Genomic DNA, 21,650 nt, shown 5'->3' with positions numbered 1-21,650 from the left:
TTACGTGCCTCCTAACCAGGGGCAGCAGGAGTCTCCCTCACAGTTGGGGCCAAGAGCTGGGATGCACTCTTTGAGGCTCTGCTTTGGGCGACAGGCTCATCCTTGAATGCATCGCTGTGGCCACGGAGGGCCACCATCGTGTGACATCCCCTGGTGCCCTGAGCCCGGCTGAACACGTGGCCCAGTTGCTGAGCAAGCAGAGAGGTGTTCACTGTAAAGGACGATGTGTACAGAATGCCAGCTGTACTAGGGAAGGGGGAGGCTAAGTCAGCAGCAGCCAAGGTGCTGGTAGCTGAGGCTGGCTTTGAAGGAGGCAGGAGGGAAGGGTGGGGGCCTAGGTGCCACAGGTCCAAGAGAAGTACATCAGCTTTCCTGGTGGGAGGCCTGAGTTTAAATGCCCTGCCTGCCATTGCCTTGGGGCAAATTCTGGACTCCGCAGAGCCTGTTTTCCTCATCCCTGAGCGGGGAGAAAATGCCAGTGGCCACTGGCAGGGTGATCTGAAGAGGGAGGCGCCCGGCAGACGTTCTGGGAATCACCTGCTCTTACTGTTCTCGCACAGTGGAGGTCAGCCTAGCGACTGCCCTCATCTGTATTGGGGCGGGCGGGGGGCAAGCGGCCATGGTCACTGAATCAGTGTGGCTTTCTGCTCTGCCTCTGGTAATGGGTGGTCTGAGGGTATGAATCAAGCTGGCCCAGTAACATGCTCCCCCTGACCTCTCCCCACAGAGGCGAGAAGTATGGCTTCATCACCTACCGGTGTTCTGAGCACGCTGCCCTGTCTCTGAGGAATGGCGCTGCCCTGCGGAAACGCAACGAGCCCTCCTTCCAGCTGAGCTACGGAGGGCTCCAGCACTTTTGCTGGCCCAGACACACTGACTATGGTAAGTACACAAGGCCCCGCCACCTTCCAGTGAGACCCAAGGCATGAGGGGCAGTGACCCCCTTTAATGAAACCCACACCCAAAGCCCCCTCTGGACCCAGTTCCCACACCAAAGCTCTAATGTGCCAATTGGGTAACTTTGCAGCCACTTTGCCTGGAGGCCGCCATCTTGCTTTTCTTCTGGTCTCTGGTCCATCTTGTCCTCTCCCAAGACTGGTACCAGATTCAGGCCTCCTGTGGCCACTTGGAAGGTCTAGTCTTGTGTTCACAGCCAGCTGGTAGAACAATGGTTACTGTCTCTTTGACCTCACAGGGCTAGTGGCTGCACTGCCGCCTTGAGGGGCATTCCATGGTGACCCCAACAGGCAGCAGGCAGCCTTGTCCATTAATGGGCCACAATGAAATAATATTGTCACCGTGCTCTCACATTTGGAGAGGAGTTGGTGAAGAAGGACAAAGAAGTACAATTTAGGAGAGAATTATCTGTAGAGGAGAGTCTGACACGGGCTCCGTAGTAAGGGGGTGAGTGTGGGTAAACCGAGGAGGATTCCAGGCCGGGCAGTGCTCCACCTGGCTGCACGGCCACCCATGGGGACCTGCTTGCGTATCTCTACCATGAGGGCATCCTAGCTCTGGTGGCCACCTTCCGTGACCTCCGCAGCGGTTCACTAACCAGCAGGAAGCTCTTAGGGAAATAGATTAATGGGATATCAGAGCTAGGAAGGAGCTCTAGGGTGCTCTGGTTCAGGCCACCCCATTCTAGAAACAGGGCAGCCGAGGCCGAGAGACACTGACGACAGGGCAGAGGGGTGTCACGGTAGAATGGCAAAGGCGATTCTTGCTGTCTGGTGTTCTTGGAGGCCTGGGGGCCACATGCACCCCATGGGGCTGACCCCAGTGGCAGATTTTCTGATCGCCTGGCCTTTCTGAGTGGCTCACTGCCTTCCCCTCTCCTTGACTCCTCCACCCCCTGCCCAGATTCCAATTCAGAAGAGACCCTTCCTGCATCCGTGAAAAACAAGTACGAAGCCATGGATTTTGACAGCTTACTGAAGGAGGCCCAGCAGAGCCTGCATTGATAACAGCCTTAACCTTCGAGGAATACCTCAATACCTCAGACAAGGCCCTTCCAACATGTTTACGTTTTCAAAGAAATTAAGTATATGAGAAGGCGAGAGAGCGAGCGCGTGAGAGAACACACGTGAGAGAGACACTTGAGACTGCTGTCCTTTTAAAAAAAAAAAAAAATCAATGTTTACATTGAACAAAGCTGCTTCTGTCTGTGAGTTTCCATGGTGTTGATGTCCCACTGCCACTTAGTGTCCTCGCTTCCGGCGGGTGGCCCCGGGTGCGCCTCCAAGTGCTGGGTCAGTCACCCATCTCCCCCTTCCTTCCCGACCGACTTCCCTCGTAGACGTGCAGCCGTGTCCACCATAACATTTCTTGTCCGTAGTATGTGATGATGAAATTGTTACTCGTGAATAGAATCAGGATTATAAACACATTTTTAATTGAAGAAAAAAAAAAGTATATCCTTCAAATAACGTATTTATGGCTCAGATGTACTGTGCCTGGGATTATCGTATCGCTTCCTTGATTTTTTAACTATGCACTGTCGCGAGGTGTTTGCCACTGAGCTGCTCCGCTCCCTCTGCCAGAATGCTCGAGAGGCGCCGGGCGGCCGGGAGGCTGATCCCCAGGGAAGTGCGGCCTGCAGCCGCAACGAGGAGCAGAGGGGAGAGGTTTCTGGGACTTCTCTGCCGTGCTCTGCCCTCGGTGTCTCACTGAGCAAGGGTGGGTCCAGTTAGAGTCAGAACCCTCACCTGGTGCCAGCTCATGCCCGGAGCTTGCGCCTGGCCTGGCGCACTCGGATCCTGGCGGACCTCGTGAGGAAGGCAGGGGTGAGCTGCACTGTTCTTGTTTTTCCAGGTGAGGCGGGCAGTGCCCCAAGAGGTGAGATGACGGGCCCGAGGTCCCACGGCCAGTGGGAGGGCAGAGCGGTGCCCCAGCCCAGGCCTCCTGATTCCTGGTCCCATGCTCCTGCAGTAGTGGGGTAAAGATCTAAAGTCACAGGGACTGGTAGAGGTGAGTTGAGCGGCATTGGGCCCCAGACTAGAAGTCTCCGGGCTCACTTTGAGGGTTAAGTCACCAACTGCCTTGCCAGGATTAGGCGGGTTTAGACTTGGACCTGCGTCTGGATCCAGAGGGCTCTGTGGACATGCCATGAGAGCTTCAGTGACACGCCTGGGATGGCACAGGCAGGGTGATCCAAAAGCAGCCGTCCTTGCTGGGGCCAGCTACCAACCCATCCCACTCCGACCGGCTTGTCTTTCCCTTTCCCTCACCTGGAAAGTCGCTTCGGTGGATGGGGCAGGGGTAGCAGGAGGGCATGTGAGGACCGAGGGTGGATAAGACCATCTCCAAGGTCCTTTGCCATCCAGACAACATTCTGATTGGGCTTTACCGTAAACTTGATGTTCTTGAGTGATGTCAAGCCATGTCCAGCTTGGATGTTGTGCAGGTGCCTTGGGAAAGCGTGGCCAGGCTGGGTGTGAGCTCATTGCTTCTGCCTCAGACAGAGTGGCTCCAGTTTAATCTCGTTCATATATCAGGGTCCCTTGGGAAGTTTCTGTCTTAAAAAGAAAAGAAAAGGAAAGAGAAAAAGTCCTGCTTGCTTTAACAGTGTTTGAAATTGACTCATTAAACTAAACAAGCTAATTTAATCTTTTGCTACTGCCAGGCTTTAGAACTTTGAGAATTGGTAGTTGATTTTTTTTTTTTTTAAAGATTATCAAGTACCTTAGTAGGTATACTGGGAAAGTGAGCTTGTCCTGGGAGGTGAGAATACTCCCAGCCCACAGAGAAGACCGGAGGAAACAGGCTTTAGAAAGGATAGGGAATTTGAGCTCCTGGGGATCAAGTCACTTGACCGCTCTGGGCCCCCACATTCTTTTCTCTGAAATGGACTGAGGGGAAGTAGGCAAGTTGATCTCCAAGGTTCCTGCCGGCTCTCAGAGTCTTAGCTTCTGTGAAGGTGGGATCTAGCTCGGGATGGCAAATACATATATGGCACATATACCACTACTCCCACCTCCTTGGCCAGTGGCAGACATAACTAATCGACCACAGCACTCATGTTCTTTGAGCTTGGTCATACTAACTATTAGAATCCTCAACACAGTGCTCTGGGCAGCCATTTACTAACGGATCAGAGTTTAACCTGGTCTGATCTTCGAAAGGTTCCCATTATACAGAACCAAATGGTGGCTGGGTTTCACGTCGGCCCATCCCTATCGCGTCCTGATCTGTGAGAGAAAATCCCCCTAAGGCCATTCGTTGGCACAGGACTCGCAATAATACTGTGACACATGACCCCCACTTGAGTGGGGGGAGCGAATGGAATAGCGGACATGAAATGTTTGAGGGAGGCGGGGTTTGTGAGGATGAACCAAGAAAGGGACTATCCACAGCACAGACCTGAACATTGTAAATTCCTTTAATAGCTATTCACTGCCTAGCATACAGTAGGCACATAAATAAATGGTTATGGAATGCAATAGAATAGAATTTAAATCTGTCTGCTGCCCCCACTGCGTCCTGATTTGCACCAAGGAGTATGCTGAGGTTTTATCCTGTGGAAGCCAATAGGAAGGAGCTCTAGATTCAGAGTCTGGAAGAGCTGGGTTGAGGCCTGGCTCCACCAAGAACTTGCTTTGTGACCTTGCTAAGTCACAGAGTCCCTCCCCCACCCTTCTGCACCAGGAAGAGTTGGCCTGGAGGTTGCCTAAGCCGCTCCTACATACAAGACCAGTCTCTCTCTCCTGTCTTCTGGGTCAGCCAAGGCTGCCCTTCCCAGTCAGGTTAACACAGGACCCTTGAGGTTACTTAGATACTGGCCCTTGAGCAGAGTCGAGATCTGCGCACGGCGTTGGGAGGTAACATGCCTAAAGTCAGGGCTGGCCGCTGGCGGGAGAGGATGTCTGCCGAGAGCATCCCGCAGGGTTTCTGCTTGCCATCCCGTCCACAAAAGGCTGCAAGTTCTTCTAAAATTGACCAACCCTGCAGATAACCTCTATCTGGACGACTCATTCGGTGCTGTGTATTATTAACCAAGGAGACTCCGGGGTTCCTCCAGGAAAACTAGGCAACCTTGGTCTCTTGCCCACCACATTAAGGAGTAACCCAGAGGGAGCAGCTGCTATTGGCAACCATCTCATCGTAGCTCTGTCCTCGTATTTGCTCTGGATGATGTTTACATGTGATTGCCATAAAAGCTTACTGTAGACCGTGCCGACAGCTGCCCGCGCCGGGCAGGTTGTACTGTCCGTCCCTGTGCTGTGCTGGTGTTTGCAAAAATGTCCGATCCAACCGCTAAGTGGAATTCTTCCATCTCCTTCCTCAGTCGGTACAAGGCTGAATCAGAATCCTCACGCTTGGGGGTTCTGGTGACCGAAGGAAAATGCATCAAAGAGGTAAAGAATATGAGTGGATGGAGTGCAGAGAAGGCCCCCACCCCCCGTAGCCCCTCACATCTTGCTCCCAAGCCAGGAAACTGGTCCAAGAGCACGAGTTAGGGGTCTGCATCCGCCGTGAGGTCTTGCAGTGCTGCGTGGTGACTGTGCTCAGGGGAGAGGCAGGGCTTCCGGGGCTCTGGGGGCAGGAGGAGGAAGGGAGGAGAGCTCTGAGCTGCAAACACTCAGCGCCCAAGTCCTGACGCAGGAAAAGATGCACTAAGAGGTCTCTTGTTGCATAAAGCCTCTGCTTGTTGATGTGTTGAGAGCAGTGTCTTCTAGGCATGCGCAACATGCGTGCCGAGGCCACCGTGCAAGCGGCGGCTGGGGGCGGCAGGGAGGGTGTTGACACACGGTCCTTCTGCATGGACAGGTGAGAACCTCATCCCAAGCCTTGGGCTCAGTTGAAATCACAGCTGAGCCTGAAGCTTGAGAGATGGGCCGTCCCGGCTGTGAAGCGGAATCAGCCCTGGAGGATTGGTTGATCTGACTCACATCAAAACGGCAGTGTTTTTCTTAGCATTGAGATCTAGCAGCTACCCTCAGATCTAAGGGAAGAAATCGTGTGTGCGGTAGCAAATAAAGTGAACCTCGTGGTTTTGTTGGCCAAAGAAGAGGGACCCCCTCACCCCTTCCCACCGGGGCGGAAGGAAAGCAGCTAGTGCTTATGTGCAATATGTTTAAGCCGGTCCCCAAGTCAAGTCCCCGGGGTGTTTGCCCGTGGGGCAGACAGGGCTCCGGGGCTGTTTGCTGAGTCCGGAAGTACAGGGTAAATGGAGGGAGAGCTCGGGAGCTGGGAAGCCCACGTGGCCCAAAACAGACGCTGGGTGTGGGGAGACCCCTGGGAGCCGGCTGCAGGACGTCCAGGAAGTAGGCAGAGGCTGACTTTGCATTGAACCAATAAAAGCACTTTGAGAAAACCACAACCCTTCAGCCTGGCTCCATGTTTCTACGCTGGCAAAGATGGGTCTCCTTTGGCTTGAGTGAGGTACTCTCCCAGGGATTGGGATGGGGTCGGGAGTGGGGCTGGTATGAGGGAGGAGAGAGATGCCTTCCTAAATAGCAGCAGGAAAGGCCAGCCCTTTGCTGGCCCTTTTGTTGGAGGCCCTAGAGATGGGGAACGGTGAGTTTAGATCTTGGTACCTATTTTTATATATGTATAAAAAGTTGAAACAGCCCAGCTGACATCAAATGGGTTTACAGAGCAAGTCATTCAACTATAAGCCATCTCAGTGAGAAACCTGATGTTTCTTACTTGCTGTGTGATCCGGGGCCTCTGTTCCCTCATCTAACGGATGAGAATATTGGATGGAATGAGCACTCAAGTCCCTTTCGAACCCGCTAGGCTCAGGTTACCAGCCGGGAGCCTCAGGAACCCGTCACTCACCCGTGAACCGGATCCCATTCTCTGGCCGCGCCCAGCTCGTGTTCAGGGTGCGAGTTCTCTGCCAGGTAACCAACCAGCAGCAGACTCGAACCCACGTGGTCCTGGCCGAGTTACCTTGTATGAGGAGGCCAGCTCCCCAGGACAGATCTAAGCCATAGTTTCTCGTGGGGATGGTGAGAAGTTCAACCCCGACTTGGCTGGGTGGCGATGTCACATCTCCCATCGGCCTCGTTGTCATCGTCCCCGCGGAACAGCTTTTAATCCGAATGTTGTGACCGCTTGGCTGTTTCTCTCTTGCTCTCGGACAATACTAGCAATACACTTGTTTTTTCAAAAGAGCTTAACTTAGGCACTTTTCACACGTTTCCTTCAAATGATTGTAAAACATACGGGGCGACAGGAGGCATCGATCACACTGCATGTGTTTAGGGCAGCTTCTGCTTTTTGTTTCTCTAGTGATACAGCAGTGGTGGCTGAGGCTTTGAGACCTCGGGGGACGGATTTTCAGATATTCTGTTTCGTCAGAGTGCCTTGCACATCTGGAAGCAGCAGGGCGGTCCGACTGCCCCACCCGGGGGCGCGGAAAACCCGGTTTTGTAGGTGGTCAGTCCCCGGGCAAAGCGACGCCACGAAAGACGTGTTTATGTAGCTAGAACCCGCTCTGTGCTGCGTGTTTTGTCAAAGGAGCCTGCAAGGGAGCCTCAAAGAGCCTCTTCTTCCCCTTTGCCAGCCTTGCTTTATGGGTGACTTTTGAAGGGATTGGTCGGCTTCCACCTCAGCACTTTGCCTTATCGACGTCTGGTCGCCCTCTAGTGGCCAAAGACTGTACCCACCAGCTTCCCAGATGGAAGGCAAATAAATCCTTTCGGCCCCCTTGCTGTGCAACACCAACTTTGGGAATTCTGTGTAATGGCCTGAGTGAACTGTCTATGTGTTTAGAGCCCAGTGTCACGCCAGTCAGAAGACTGCAGAAGCAACCGCTTAGCAGACTCTGGCACAGACCGAGAAGCACACTAGTTATCCTGTGGGCAAAGGAGACAGGAGTGGACCCTGTGTCCGGGTGCCCGGGAGGGGTTTGCTGTAACTGCAATACTGGCATCCCAGCTGCTGACCTTGTTAAGCGAACCTCTGCTGGGTTGGGTGGCCCGCCCTGTACCCTCGGGATGAGCAAAGAGGTTGCTAGTGAGGAGACCGGGGGGGGGGGGGGGGGGGGGGGAGGGGGCTGGCCATGGCCTTGGATACGGTCCACTGAATAGCCAAACAGGTTTTTTTGTTTGTTTGTTTGTTTGTGTTTGTGTTTTGTATTTCAAACTCTTGTCGAGTGTTTTTGTGTTAGGAATAAAAAGTCATAAACTCTCCCCAACTTTGTTTCTTGCGGGGTGTTCTGATTCCAATGGAAACAGGTTGGAAATCTCCAGGGGAGTGTGGTCACGGTGGTCAGCGGGACAGGGAGGTGGACCGCTTGGATTTCCGGATGGTTTCTGGAGGCCATGACCATCCAGAAGTCTGGCTTGGTGCCGTCCGCTCTGGAAATTCACACCCACCCCCTCGTGCCACGGTATTAGCATTGGCTTTGAGCGTCGGCTTCCTCCAGAGGCAGCTGCTAATGTTGAAATCAACTCAAGATCCCTCTCCCCGACCCCAGGTTTCTAAAAGACTGTGTCTGTAGCTAGCCTTAATCGACTGGGCGAGGTGGTCCCTATGGTCCCTTCCAGCATTTCCAAATCTTGGACTCAAATCCTTTTCTCTTGGTGTGACCATGCAGCCTAGAGAATTCTGAGCAATAGGGAGCCAGGGCTTTCCCTGGCTCTGTGACAGGGTTAAACCAGGGAATGGCTAAACTTGTCAGGTTTGGGCATCCCCAGGGGTACTACCGTAGGGGGCATTATTTATTAGGAAGCTCAACAAGGTAACTACAGCCTGGGGTGCGTGAGCGCAAGGCTGTGTGTGTGCGTATAGGTGTGTATTTGTGTGTGTGTGTGTGTGTGTGCGCGCGTGTGCGTGTCTGTCTGTCTGCACGTGTGCACGCCTGTGTGTGTGTGTATGTGTGGAATTACATTGATGCATTTCTTGAGAAAGGTGCAAGAATTTCACCTACACAGAGGGACACATCTGCTTTGTTATTTATAATAGAAAGCTAAATTTTAATTTTTTAAAGGACACTGCTAATGATTGAGAATCGAGTTTTTAGTTTTGCTATTTTTTTTAATTGGTAGAGGATTTTTATATATTTTTTCCATTTCGTTGGGTTGTGTCCTTATTTATATAAATACTTTATCTGTAAGAGGCAAGGAAGAAACCTTCTTTGCTTTTAATTATTGTGGTCGTCATGGTCCCTATTTTATTTCCGGTGTGATTTATCTGTCTCACCTTCTAAATGAGAAACTGTTTTCCTGTATTTGTACATTGTCAGATTCTATAGTTTCATAGATAATTTAACCAAATTGCTCTATGTATTATTCTTTCGTGAGTATAAAGTTCTATTTTAACGTCTGTAAATACTTCAGAACTGGCTTCTTTTCTCAGACTCCTACTATGGAGTTATTGTTTACATCACAAAAACTGTAGAATCTCTATGCTCATGTACTGTAAATAGTGAAGTGATCTGCTTATAAATAAACTGAACAAATACACTATGGAGATTAAAAAGAAAACACCACCCACAGCCCCAGTGAGATGTGTCTTTATTTGCGTGCTCGTTGAGGGACACCCTGGCCACTAAATGGGAAAAGGATTCTAGTTCCACGGTCGCTTTCTCAGAGAGGACCGGGGTCAGGTGTGCCCCCCAAGCCCCCCAAAACTCTCTGGGTTCACGTTTCCTTCCTTCACAGCACATTTCATGGCTCTTGCGAACCATTCAGACTCAGTCTCCCACAACAGTCATTCCAGGACCAGCTTTTTGCCAGGACTTTTAGAATGCTCTCCCGCTTTCTGAACAAGGACCTCCTTGTCTGGCTGTATCAACTTTTCCACACAAGCTCACTAATGACACATGCTGAAGGAGATACTTTGACATTATGTTTTCAAGCAAAAACCCTCACCGACGGACGACAACAGTACGGTTTCTGGTTAAAAACAAAGTTTCTGGTCAGAGGATATGAAGAACAGACTCAAATTGTGTGCTTCATTTGGGTGAGTTTGAAATGTTTTCCTTTGCTCACTTCCAGCAAGGGTGGTGAAGAAACAGCATCTTCTAAGACCCTCTGTCTTGGATGTCCTCCGTTTCATGCTTTCTCGGGGGTTGCTTTTATTTTGCCTGAAAACTGCTTTACCTTTATTTATTCTTTTCAAATAATTTTTTAACGTTTAATTATTTTTGAGGGAGAGAGAGACAGCACGAGCGAGGGGACGGGCAGAGAGAGGGAGACACAGAATCCGAAGCAGGCTCCAGGCTCCGAGCTGTCAGCACAGAGCCCGACGCGGGGCTCGAACCCACGAGCCGCGAGATCACGACCTGAGCCGAAGTCGGACGCTTAACCGACTGAGCCACCCAGGCGCCCCTTAACTTTATGTTTTAAGTGCAGTTTAAGTGCAAGATACCCGTGGATATTGATGTGCCCCCAAAGGGTTGAGACGTTGGTGAAGAAAATCACACGTACCCAAGACCAAGTACAATCAGCCATTCCATTCTGTGTTATGTGCAAACTGGTTTCAAGTTGTTTGTTTCCTACATAAACTTGCTCTCGTTTTGAGGTGATTTATTTTCTCCATCTGGAAACGGTTTGGATTTCTGCAGTCGGAAAGGAACACATCGCAATTATTTCCCATTCAGATGAATGGGGATGTTTCCCCTTAGCAGCAGGCTTCTGTGACTTGAGTTAGTCTTTAGAGAGGTTTTCCGTGTGCGTGATCGCTCAGAAGCTGTCGCCCCCTTGCTGGATGGTAAAATCCAGGAAAGCAGGGCTGCTTCTCTATTCATGGCAGGGTGCCCAGCCCTATTAGTCAGGAGTTCCTGAATGGACGCGTGAGTGGATCCTATCCATGGCCTGATGACTGCACACACAGCTAGGGAGGCCCCCGAGCCACAGAGTCGCAGAAATAATGCCCTCAAGGATGCATTCAATGGTGCCAGAAATAGCCCGGGAGATTTAGAGGCTCGAGACCTACATTTGAGACGCAACTCTGCCACGTCTGTGTTGTGCAAACTTCGACAAGCCACCTCTTTGGTCCCTGGTTTCCCTGAGTATGAGGCAAGATGAATTGCCTAGGTGAACTCAGGTCCCTTATGTTTTTTTTTTTTTTTTTTAATTTTTGGGACAGAGAGAGACAGAGCATGAACGGGGGAAGGGCAGAGAGAGAGGGAGACACAGAATCGGAAACTGGCTCCAGGCTCTGAGCCATCAGCCCAGAAGGTCCCTTATGTTTTAAAGGAACTGATGGTCAGAAGCAGGATGGTGCAGGGAAAATGGGTTACAAGCCAGGAGGGTAGTGACAGCTGTCTGGCTTTGGGTCTTACCCTCCATCTCGTACCAGCTGGTCGTCTTTGGGTAGGTTTCTTAACCTCTCTGAGTATCTTCATCCTGTGATAAATGGGGCTAGCGATCGTCTCTACCCTGTAGCGTTGGGAGGATGAAATTGGACCGTGAACAGTACCCAGGACATCACAGGAGGTACTTAATTCAACGTAAGGTGCAGTCCTTGTATGTGGTTCCCTTGGTGCTAACCAGAGCCCTATGAGAGGTGTGGCGAGGACTGTGACCCTCAGTTGGCAGACGGGGAGGGCTGAGGCTGGGAAGAATGGAGGGAACCTGCCCAAGAAGTAAAGCCAGGACCGGCAGCAGCGGGTGTATTTCCAGGGTGACACCTCTCCTCTTTGCCCTGCCACTTAACCACTACATGTGGCCTGCCTAGGGACATGTCTCTTTAAAGACCGCTGCTCTGAGAGGGTCAAGTTCTGGAAAGCAGAACATCTAGCTTGAGAGTTAAAAGATGAGGATTCAGGACCCACCTGTTTAGTGACATCTAAACTTGGAAAGTGTGAAACTTGTGGGACACCTGGGTGGCTTAGTCAGCTAAGTGTCCCACTCTTGATTTCAGCTCGGGCCACGACCGCACGGTTCGTGAGTTTGAGCCCCGCATCGGGCTCTGTGCTGACAGCGTGGAGCCTGCTTGGGATTCTCTTTCTCCCTCTCTCTCTCAGTCCCTACCTTGCTTGCACTCTCTCTCTCTCTCAAAATAAATAAACTTAAAAAAAAAAAAACAAAACACTTAAACGTGTGAAACTTGTTTGGACAAACCAACTAATAAAGACGTTTGTGTGACAGCAGGGGAGAGGCAATGAAGGATGGGTGTGGTCAGTTGGGTTCCCCAGAAAGCAGCCTCCGCAGTGGTCTTTGCAGGATGTTTATTAAGGGGTGCCCACGGGACCAACACCTGGGGCAGGGAAGGGAGCGGGGATGGGCAGAGGGAGAGGCCGAGCTGTGACGGAGCCCCGGCGACGGCCGTGGTGACCCCACCGAGTCCTGGAACTGGAATGGCCCTGTGGAGTTGTCCTGGGTTGGGCCCACACGGCCAGGCCTTAACACCTGGCATAGGTCTGTCATGGGCGTAGGCCATCCGGGGAAGGCCGTGACCTTGGGTCAAGGATCTCCCTGCAGCTGCGGGAATCTCCGAGGGACAGCTGTGGGAACCCCACATCCTTTACTCTTCAGGAAAGGGTCTGCACAGCTCATCACAGCATCGACCACCCCTCGATATCAGGTGTTCATTCGCTGCATGTGATAATGATGGGATTATATTAGAAAACGCCCGGATGTTTTTAAAGATGTGTAATGGAGGAGCGAAATGATACGTCTGAAATGTGCTGGTAAATACTTCAGGTAAGGGGTCCCTGGCTGGCGCAGTCTGAAGAGCAGAAGACCCTTGATCTCGGGGTTGTGAGTTCGAGTCCCACATGGGGGGTAGAGATTACTTAAATGAGTAAACTTAAAAACAAAATACCATCAAGCTGAAAAGAAAAATGACTTCAGCTAAGGGAAAAAATGCGAAAGAAATGGAAAAGGATGGGTGATTGGTTTTTGCGCAAAAGTACTCAAAACTGGAAAAAAAAAATGATGGAAAGAAAAACCACTAGATAGGATGTAAGCTAAGTTCTCGTTCCGCTTTCAAGTCCTAGGACTCTTTTACTTCTCAAGAAGGTTTTTGGGTTTCCGCCGGCTTGGGGGCATCTCTTTCCACGAGGGTGGGACCATTCTGGTCAGCTGATGCCCCGCTGGGCTACTGGATGCAGCAGGACTTGGATGCTGGTGCGCCCCCTGCTGGACCGGGGTTGCCCCAGGGCTGATTTCCCGCCGCCGCTGCGGACAAGAAAGAGAATACACCGGGTGAGAGGAGGCGCGCTCTTCCCTTTCGCCCTGGTTTAGACCAAGAGTTGCAAACCCGGGGGCTTTCGGAGGCCAACAGGTAACCAACCACACATGCAGAAGGTGAGCCACGTGTCAGGAGAATCCGAGGAACCAAGGCCGTTTCTCTACACTAAGAAAAAGGGAACCACTATGGTGATGATAAATGACCCACCAACACTCGGCACGCTGTCTGGGAGACAGCAGTGGGTGGTGTCGAGACGGTGGCAAACCAGAGCGATCCCCTAGCCTGTCTAAAGGGGGCATTTGCCACTCAGCTCCAGCTAATCGTTGTCCTGCAGAAAAGCAGACTGGTGTGGCCAAATACTGATATATACATTTTTTTTTCTTAAAGAAATGTTGGAGATTTGGATGTTCAAAATCGGAAATATCCCACTTTTAAAACGCGGACAGCGAATTCACGCGAACAGAATGCAGGCCAAACAAAAGACATCTGCAGGCTTCGAGTTTGCACAGAGCTGCCGCTAGCCCAAAAGATAATTTGCAAATGAGAAAAAGATGCCTCGTCCTCCGGACACTTTACTGTCATTTCTGGAAAATTGTAATAACCGTACAAATCTATGATGACTGTCACGGATAGGACACTGGGGCCGTGCAGACGGCACGGCTTGCAAAATGTAAATGGTAGCCCCACATTTGCAGCCACCAGGTTAGAATCACCCCCACGATGCCCCGAGCAGAACTGGAGCCATGACAGTGTCCGCGTTACCAAGGTGGGCAGAGGGGCAGGTGTGCAGAGGAGGGAAGTCAGAGGGGGGCCAGGACTACATGTCATGTCCCACGACGGAACTGGACCCACACAATCAGTAAAAGAAATGACTGGAGGGAGGGAGAATGTGCTCTCAGTTGGGAAGGGCTGGAGCAAACATCCCACTTGATTCTGGAAGGCAGGGCTGCGGCCGCCAGGTGGAGGCTTCCACAAAGAGAATTGTGGTTCAAGGAAGAGCTTTCTAACACTGATACGGAATGAGGATGTTATGCATAGTAGTGAGCCCTCCATCACCGGGAGTGTGCAAGAAAGGGCTCGTGCTGGTATAGACACTACTCAAACATCAGACAGAAAGTCAGAAATAGGGCCCCTAAAATTCCTTCAAAGGTTTTCTCCCTTGCCCCTGGGTAGGGCTCTATGTCCACAGCCCTGGAATTGGAATCTGTCCTACACTGGTTGGGGGGCAGCCGGAAATCCTTGGTAGAAGGTTCAGTCTTGGGAACTAGGCTCTGCCGCTTACTAACTGTATGATTTGGCCATGGTACTTCATGTCAGCAAGCCTCAGTGCCCCAAAATGCAGAATGAGAGCGATCGGAGGAGGTGGGGACGCCTGGACGGGCCCACACGTATGGGGCCCTGCGACCAGGCTGTGAGTGTTTAGTGGGTGGGGACAGGGCTCCTCGTCTCCCCTGTCCACAAACCTTGCGTGCCTGCCTGCTGCTTCTGCTTCTCCTCCTCCAACGCCTTCATCTTGGCATCGTACTCATCCGCGAGCGCCTTCCACTCCTTGCGGTTGTTGGTGATCCCATCCAGCATGGGAGTGATCTCTTCATGGAAACGGGAGAATTCCTGGAAAAGAGAGAGCCTCTGGCATGGGGGGGGGGGGGGGCATGGCCCAGGGTCCAGCCGAGGGGGAGGCATGGCTGAGAATGCCCAGCACGGGAATGAGCTGCCTGGGGCGGTGGGATGCTGACACTGGTCGGGGGAGGGCTGCAGTGCAGGGGCCCATCCATCCCTCTCCTGCTTAAAACCCTCCTGTGGCAGTCCCCATGTCCTTCACCTGGCTTCCGGACCCCTCCAGATCTGCTGCCCTCTCCTCTTCACCATTTTGAACCCTCTGGGTAAGTAGAGTCCCCCGTTAGAAGCTCCAGAAGCCTCTCTTCCACATCTCATTTCATTGTAATGACTCCCTTTGCCCGTCTCCCTCAGGGGCTGTGAAATTGGAGAGGGCAGGGACAGCGGCGCCTTGTTCACTGGGGTGAAAAGACAGTGTCTGGGGTATAAAGACACCAGAAAACATTTGCTGAATGAAATTGGGATTTGCGAAGGGGATTCTGAAAGTCTCTTAGCTCCAAGAATACAAATAACGCCTTGAGCACAGTACATTGCAGTTTATGGAGTGCTTTATCTCCACTGATCCCCAGATACTCCTGGGAGGTGGGAAAACGGGATGCATCCCTCCGGGATTTTCAGGTGAGGAAATCAAAGTGCAGGTTGATGGAGTAGATTTGCTCAAGGTGAGAACAGCAAATCCAGGGTCCACCGTGGAGTTCCGGCCAGAGTCGGCTGTGCTCAGAGCTGCCGGGTTTGGATCCAGTTCTGCCACAAACTGTGTGACCGCGGGGCGGTGACCTCCAGAGCTCTGCCTCAGCCATCCTCGCAGGGCTGTGATAGCACACGGAGGGCACTCGGCCTCGCCTACCCGGTTTAATAATATTGCTGATGATAGTGGGGAGCACGGCGACTCTACCTTGTTGCTCGGAGCACCCCAATTAGCCATGTTATGACAGAGTGGCCTCTGTCTGCTCTGAGAGCATGTGCCCTTCTCCCTAGTGCAGCAGAAAGAGCCCTAAACCAGGGTCAGGCATCCCGGCTCTAGTCCCAGCTGGAGGCCACCTCCAGCGATGCTGGCCCTGTCATTTCTCATCTCTGACCTCTGCCTCCTCATGTGTAACATGGCCGAAATAAAAATGACTAACGGGCGGTGGGTGGTGGCACAAATAACACAGAGATGGGAGCAGTGGGTTTCCAGGAGGAGGACTTTACCCGTGAGCATCGGCTCAAAGAAATCCCAGATTGTCTTTTGACAATTGGGCTACTTTGACCTATCACATTTCCACCAACCAGGGAAGTTAGGAGGGTGTGCGTGCATCCCATGGCCTCCCCCTTTCCTGTCTGAAACTGGGCTTCGTCATTTGTCCCCGTGGTACTGAGTACCTAGAGGGCATGAAGCCCCAGACTCTGGCCTGGGTACATTACCACTCAAGACCCCCGTTGGGCCGTCCTGAGGACCAAATGTCGTTGCAGATGAAAAGCTCTTTGTAAACTATCACCGGCTGGTCACCCACCTGCCAGGGTTTATTATTCCTGATGCTGTTGGGAATCCTGGGTTTATCAAGGACACCTTGCTGAGCCTGAGAAAGCAAAGGACCTACCTTGTAGACGAAGGTGCAGACAAAGTCAATGAAGCCGACCTGAAGCTTGGGGAGTTCATCCGCCTTGTTTCTGTCCATCATGGGCTGTCATGGAGGAGAAAGAGTTAACTGTACCCGGCTCCTCTTGGCATGATGCCAGGACCTACTCTACCTAAGAAGCATTCTCTCTTTTTTTAAAAATTTTTAATCTTTATTTATTTTTGAGAAAGAGACAGAGTGTGAGCGGGGGAGGAACAGAGAGGGGGGGAGACACAGAATCTGAAACAGGCTCCAGGCTCTGAGCTACCAGCACAGAGCCCGACGCGGGGCTCGAACTCACAAACTGTGAGATCATGACCTGAGTTGAAGTCAGCCGCTTAACCAACTGAGCCACCCAGGTGCCCCTACCTATGAAGCATTCTTATTCACAACAAAACAAAGCAAAACAAAACAAAACACCCAACTAAACCTGAACTCATCAAGTTTCCAGATCTGACTAGCAGTTTGCAAGAAATATGGGGATAAAGGAACATATTAAATAACACCATGAGGGTGCAATCAACCAAATCCAGAATGTGGGCAACTATACAACAGAAGACCCACGGTCTTCAACAAATAAATACATGCCACATATATATTAAAAAAAAAATAAAAAGATGAGAAAATTGCTATGTATTGAAAGAGATTCGAGAGACATAACAACCGGAGGGAAGGTGGTCCCTTGACTGGATCCTGATTTGAACAAATCAACCTAATTATTTTTTTCACTCAATCAGGGAAAATAAACAGAGATTGAGGATTGGATGACCTTAAAGAATTATTACTAATTTTGTGAGCGTAATAATGGTAGTGTGTGTGTGTGTGTGTGTGTGTGTGTGTGCTTGCATACTGTGTGTGAGTTTCTTATCTCTCAGAGAGGCAAACTGAAGTATTTAGGGGAGAAGTGATAACATCTGGAATTTACTTTAAAATACTTCAGCCAAAAGATAAGAAAATGCCTGAGCTGGGGGCATAGATAAAACGAGAATGGCTGACTCTCACTAGCAGTTGAATCTGGCTGGTGGGGTCTCTAGGGTTCTTTCACTGGTCTCTCCACATGTGAAAACCTGGGAAAGAAAAAAGAGAGATCCAAACCGGTGGCCCCCTGCTACTCAGGTTGGGACGCTCCCTGCCTGCCCGCCCTGAGGCTTGCACAACCCTCACTGCCTGTACTCCCCCTCAGTCCCTGTCCAAGCCTCACGTGGGTGCCCCAGCGTGCCCTCTGCTCTGCCACAGGCTTCCCCCGCCCCCATCTCCATCAACGGCTCTGTCCCCAGAATGTCACTCCCTCCTACCCCTCTTCTACTTCCTAGTCCCGCCCTCACTTGGCTAACCTCTCACGGGGTGGGGGGGGGCCCATCTCAGGTGGGGAGCCCACCGGCTGTCCCTGCCACGCCTGCTCTCAACGTGGATGGGTGCTCAGCTTGACCAGGTCCTCCCCTTGTACGCTCTGGACTGTTAGAACAGGGCCTGGGGAGGTGGCCCCCTGGACTGTGGGAAATGAAAGGAAATCTGTTTTGGGGTTCACTTGTCAATCTCTACCTGGCTGAGTGAGCCAGTACATTAGGTTCTCAGACTTCAGGAGGGCTTGTCGTTTAGGAGGGCACACATCTGCTGAGCCCACATCCAGAGTTCCTGCTGCAGTAGGTCTAGGATGGGGGCCGAGAATTGGCATCTCTGACATGTTCCCTAGCAATGAGGTTGATGGTGGCCTGGGGACCATGTCTGGATGACCGGTGTATTAGGAAAAGTTCATCTCTATGGTAAGATCACACACATCTGTGTCAGGGGGCCCGTCTGTGTGTCAGGGTGAAATCACACACCCCCCACATCAGGCTGACGCCCCATCCCCTACTCACAATGGGGTTCTGCTGCAGCACTGTGCGCTCCAGGTCACCTTGTTCCCAGAATTCGGCAGCAACCAGCAGAGCTACCTGCAACAGACAACCCCCCCAAAAAGTCAAGCCGCAGCCCCCATCCTCCTGCCCCTGCTCCCACCCCTCCTGGAGGGCATTTCCAGCTCAGCAAACGCTTCAACCCCACCCCTGCCTCGCCACCCCCTTTGTTGGCATCACTGGAGAGGGCACTAAAGTGGCTTCCATGTCCTGGCAGAGGAGGAGGAGACGAAGCGGGGCCGCCTCTGGAGCTGGAGTCCAAGCTGCATCGGCTGCTGTCGTGATGCTGGGACTCCCCTGCTCTCAGGTCAGGAGGGCTCCATACCTTACTCTGTACCTCCCAGGGCTTGGTGATGGCTGAGAGATCGCAGGCGGTCATCATCATGGCCCTGGACACAAGGACACCATCCATCAGCCCAGAGCTATTGAAGGCTGCAAGTGCGGGGCACCTGGGTGGCTCAGTCGGCTGGGCGTCCGACTTCGGCTCAGGTCACGATCTCGCGGTCTGTGAGTTCGAGCCCCGCGTCGGGCTCTGTGCCGACAGCTGAGAGCCTGGAACCTGCTTCGGATTCTGTGTCTCCCTCTCTAGCCCTTCCCCCTCACCCTGAGGCTGTGTCCCTCCCTGTCTCTGAAAAATGAGTAAACCTTAAAAAAAAAAAAAAAAAAAAAAAAGGTTGCAAGCTCTGGTTAATTTTAACTGTCTCTCCTCCCTCTGTGCGGGAGAGTGCTCCCAGGGCTCACCAGGAGTGAGGGGCTCACTTCTGCGAGGCATCTGGAGGGCAGGCTTTGAAGTCAGACGGAGGTTAAAATCCTGCCTCTGTCAATTACCAAGAGTTTGGCATGGGGCAATTAAGCCAGCCTCTCTAAGCCCCAGTTTCCTTATCTGTAATAATAATGGTACATGAAACGGGGGCAAGGTTAAATGAGATCATGAGATCTCACCTGAGAACATGTGTGTAAACCTTGGCAGAATGCCTTGACCTGGCATGTGCACGATAGATACTGGTGGTTATCATGAACGTATATGGGGTTTTTATGATGTGACACAGTTCTTGGCCTTTTAAAACATTCATTTCATTTAGATCTCAGCACCTCTTCGGAGTTCTTTCTCTCCTGTTTAGGAGAGACCGACGTTTCTCAACCTTTTTCTGGTCATTCTCCACCGTTCACATCAGAGAGCCTTTTCAGACATTTTCTCTGTATTCCCTCCAGCAGGAAATGTTAATACCATGGACACACTGTATATCTGTTTGGAGGGTCACAGATCACTGTAATATCTGAGGTTTTTTTGCTCTTCCACCAAGAACCAGTTTTTGCCCTCGGTGGGGTGATGATCACCCCCATTAAAAACGCCCGGCAGGGGTGCCTGGGTGGCGCAGTCGGTTAAGTGTCCGACTTCAGCCAGGTCACGATCTTGCGGTCCGTGAGTTCGAGCCCCGCGTCGGGCTCTGGGCTGATGGCTCAGAGCCTGGAGCCTGTTTCCGATTTTGTGTCTCCCTCTCTCTCTGCCCCTCCCCCGTTCATGCTCTGTCTCTCTCTGTCCCAAAAATAAATAAACGTTGAAAAAAAAAATTAAAAAAAAAAAAAAAACAAACGCCCGGCATGCCAAGTGCCACATCAGTCATTTCGAGGAAGCCTTGTCTTAAGAAGTAGAGGGAAGGATTAGAGAAGGAAAGGATTGAAAATTAAACTCTTTGGGACGCCTGGGTGACTCAGTCGGTTAAGCGTCCGACTTCAGCTCAGGTCATGATCTCGCGGTTTGTGCGTTCGAGCCCCGCGTCGGGCTCTGTGCTGACGGCTCAGGGCCTGGAGCCTGCTTCGGATTCTGCGTCTCCCCATCTGACTCTCTCTCAAAAATAAATAAACATTTAGAAAAAGAAGAAGAAGAAAGATAAACTCCTAAAAGAGTTTCACAAGAATAGGAAGAAGGTTAAGACAGGTATTATAATCTAGGTAGGCACAATATAAGACAGACAAGGAGGGACACCAACAAAGCATTGGAGGATGGAGGGAATTTGAGAAAGTGTTCTGGAGAATGGGGGCGGAGTGGCATGAACGTCCGGGATGGGAATCCAGGGCATGTGGGGTGGCCATTACATTCCAAGCTGGGAAGTGTAAGCGGTAGCCGATAAGCAACGGAGAGCTATTGAAGGCTGAGGGCCCAGCCGTGGCCTCTTCAGAGCCGTGCTGTAGGCAGACAGGTTGGCAATACCTGGAGGGTGGAACAGAAAGGAGAGGGTGGGAAGGAAGGAGGGGGGATCTGCCGCAGTGATTCAGACAGGTGGGCCTGGTCCGTAGCCGTGCCTGCTGGCTGGGAAAGCCACCTTGGCGGGGTCAGCCTGATCTGGTGAGACTCGGTGGGCAGGGGTGCAGGAGAGGGGAGAAGGCTGGCGCCCTTGCTATTTGGACGATTTTACAAGTAACCAGCTATATCTGGCATATTTTACAGAAGCTGCTCTGGGAAGCCTTCAGAATTACTCAAGGAACAATCTGATGCTTGCCAGAGGAGGGGGGCTGACGGAATGGGCAAAAATGGGTGTAGGGGAGTGGGAGATACAGGCTTCCAGGTATGGAGTAAGCTCTGGGGATGAAGGGCAGCACAGGGAGTACGGTCAATGGTATTCTAACAGTGCTGTATGGTGACAGATGGCAGGGACTATACTTGCAGGGAGCAGGGCAGAAGCTATAGACTCGTCAAATCGGTGTTGTACATCGGACACCAATGTAACAGCGCATGTCAGCTATACCTCAATAAAGAGCCGTTCATGAAATATTAACAGGTTTAATTACGTCTCATTAAGCAAACCCTCCAAAATTCGTGGAACTCGTTAAGTAATTAAGCTTTCAGAAATGCATACATTCCTTTGAAAGCCCTTTATACTTTGGAATAGCTTCAAAATATGCACCCTACGCTTAATATCAAGTGTTGTAGACGTGTTATCATCAAATAAGCCAAGCAAATGCACGTTCGGCCACGCATACGAGAGTCACTGGCTCCTTGTTACCTGTCAGAGGTTAGGTATCCCGAGAGCACGAGATGTTTATTGTCCCTGGCTGGAGAGATCATGTGAATATCACTCCCACAGTTGGGGAAACATAACCTAAGTGTTTTACAGACAGAGATTGTGTGCCTGGGAATGGGGGAGCAGGGGCAGGCGGGGGGGGGGGGGGGGACTGAGGCCACCTGAGCGCCAGAGAAGCAAATCCAAAGCCTCGTGCCCTAAAGACAAGGCATTGTATTCACTTCAGCACCACCTCCTTAGGTGCTGTGGGGCCAAGGTGCCGCGCTAGGTTTTGGGCATCCAGAGAGGCTGGCAGAGAGCTCACAGTCACTCAGAGAAAAGATAGTAAAAAACTGTCATCACAATATGCTAAGTGAGATGGCAGAAAGAAGTACAAGGTGGAAGAGGAACAAAAAATATCCAAAGGTGAGTGCAACTGGCTCAGCTCA

At 51.6% G+C, this 21,650-nt stretch overlaps 2 protein-coding genes across 3 annotated transcripts in view; one reads left to right on the top strand and one right to left on the bottom strand.

Annotated features, from left to right (window-relative positions):
* Nucleotides 1–7,966, top strand: part of PPARGC1B (PPARG coactivator 1 beta) — a 110,395-nt gene extending 102,429 nt beyond the window's left edge. For both annotated transcript variants that reach the window (XM_047869722.1, XM_047869713.1), the window contains exons 11-12: nt 728–882; nt 1,861–7,966. In XM_047869722.1, coding sequence (XP_047725678.1) covers nt 728–882; nt 1,861–1,961 — 256 coding nt within the window. In that variant the 3' untranslated portion in view covers nt 1,962–7,966. The remainder of the gene's footprint in view (nt 1–727; nt 883–1,860) is intronic.
* Nucleotides 7,967–12,996: 5,030 nt separating this feature from the next.
* PDE6A (phosphodiesterase 6A) overlaps nt 12,997–21,650 on the bottom strand; it is a 63,235-nt gene continuing 54,581 nt past the window's right edge. The window contains exons 18-22 of the mRNA XM_047863026.1: nt 18,525–18,588; nt 18,164–18,238; nt 16,287–16,370; nt 14,553–14,700; nt 12,997–13,076 (exon numbers count right to left, since the gene is read on the bottom strand). Coding sequence (XP_047718982.1) covers nt 12,997–13,076; nt 14,553–14,700; nt 16,287–16,370; nt 18,164–18,238; nt 18,525–18,588 — 451 coding nt within the window. The remainder of the gene's footprint in view (nt 13,077–14,552; nt 14,701–16,286; nt 16,371–18,163; nt 18,239–18,524; nt 18,589–21,650) is intronic.

The sequence above is a fragment of the Prionailurus viverrinus genome, chromosome A1 (assembly GCF_022837055.1).
Source record: "Prionailurus viverrinus isolate Anna chromosome A1, UM_Priviv_1.0, whole genome shotgun sequence".
Classification (NCBI taxonomy): domain Eukaryota; kingdom Metazoa; phylum Chordata; class Mammalia; order Carnivora; family Felidae; genus Prionailurus; species Prionailurus viverrinus.
This window is presented reverse-complemented; position numbering and strand designations above follow the sequence as displayed.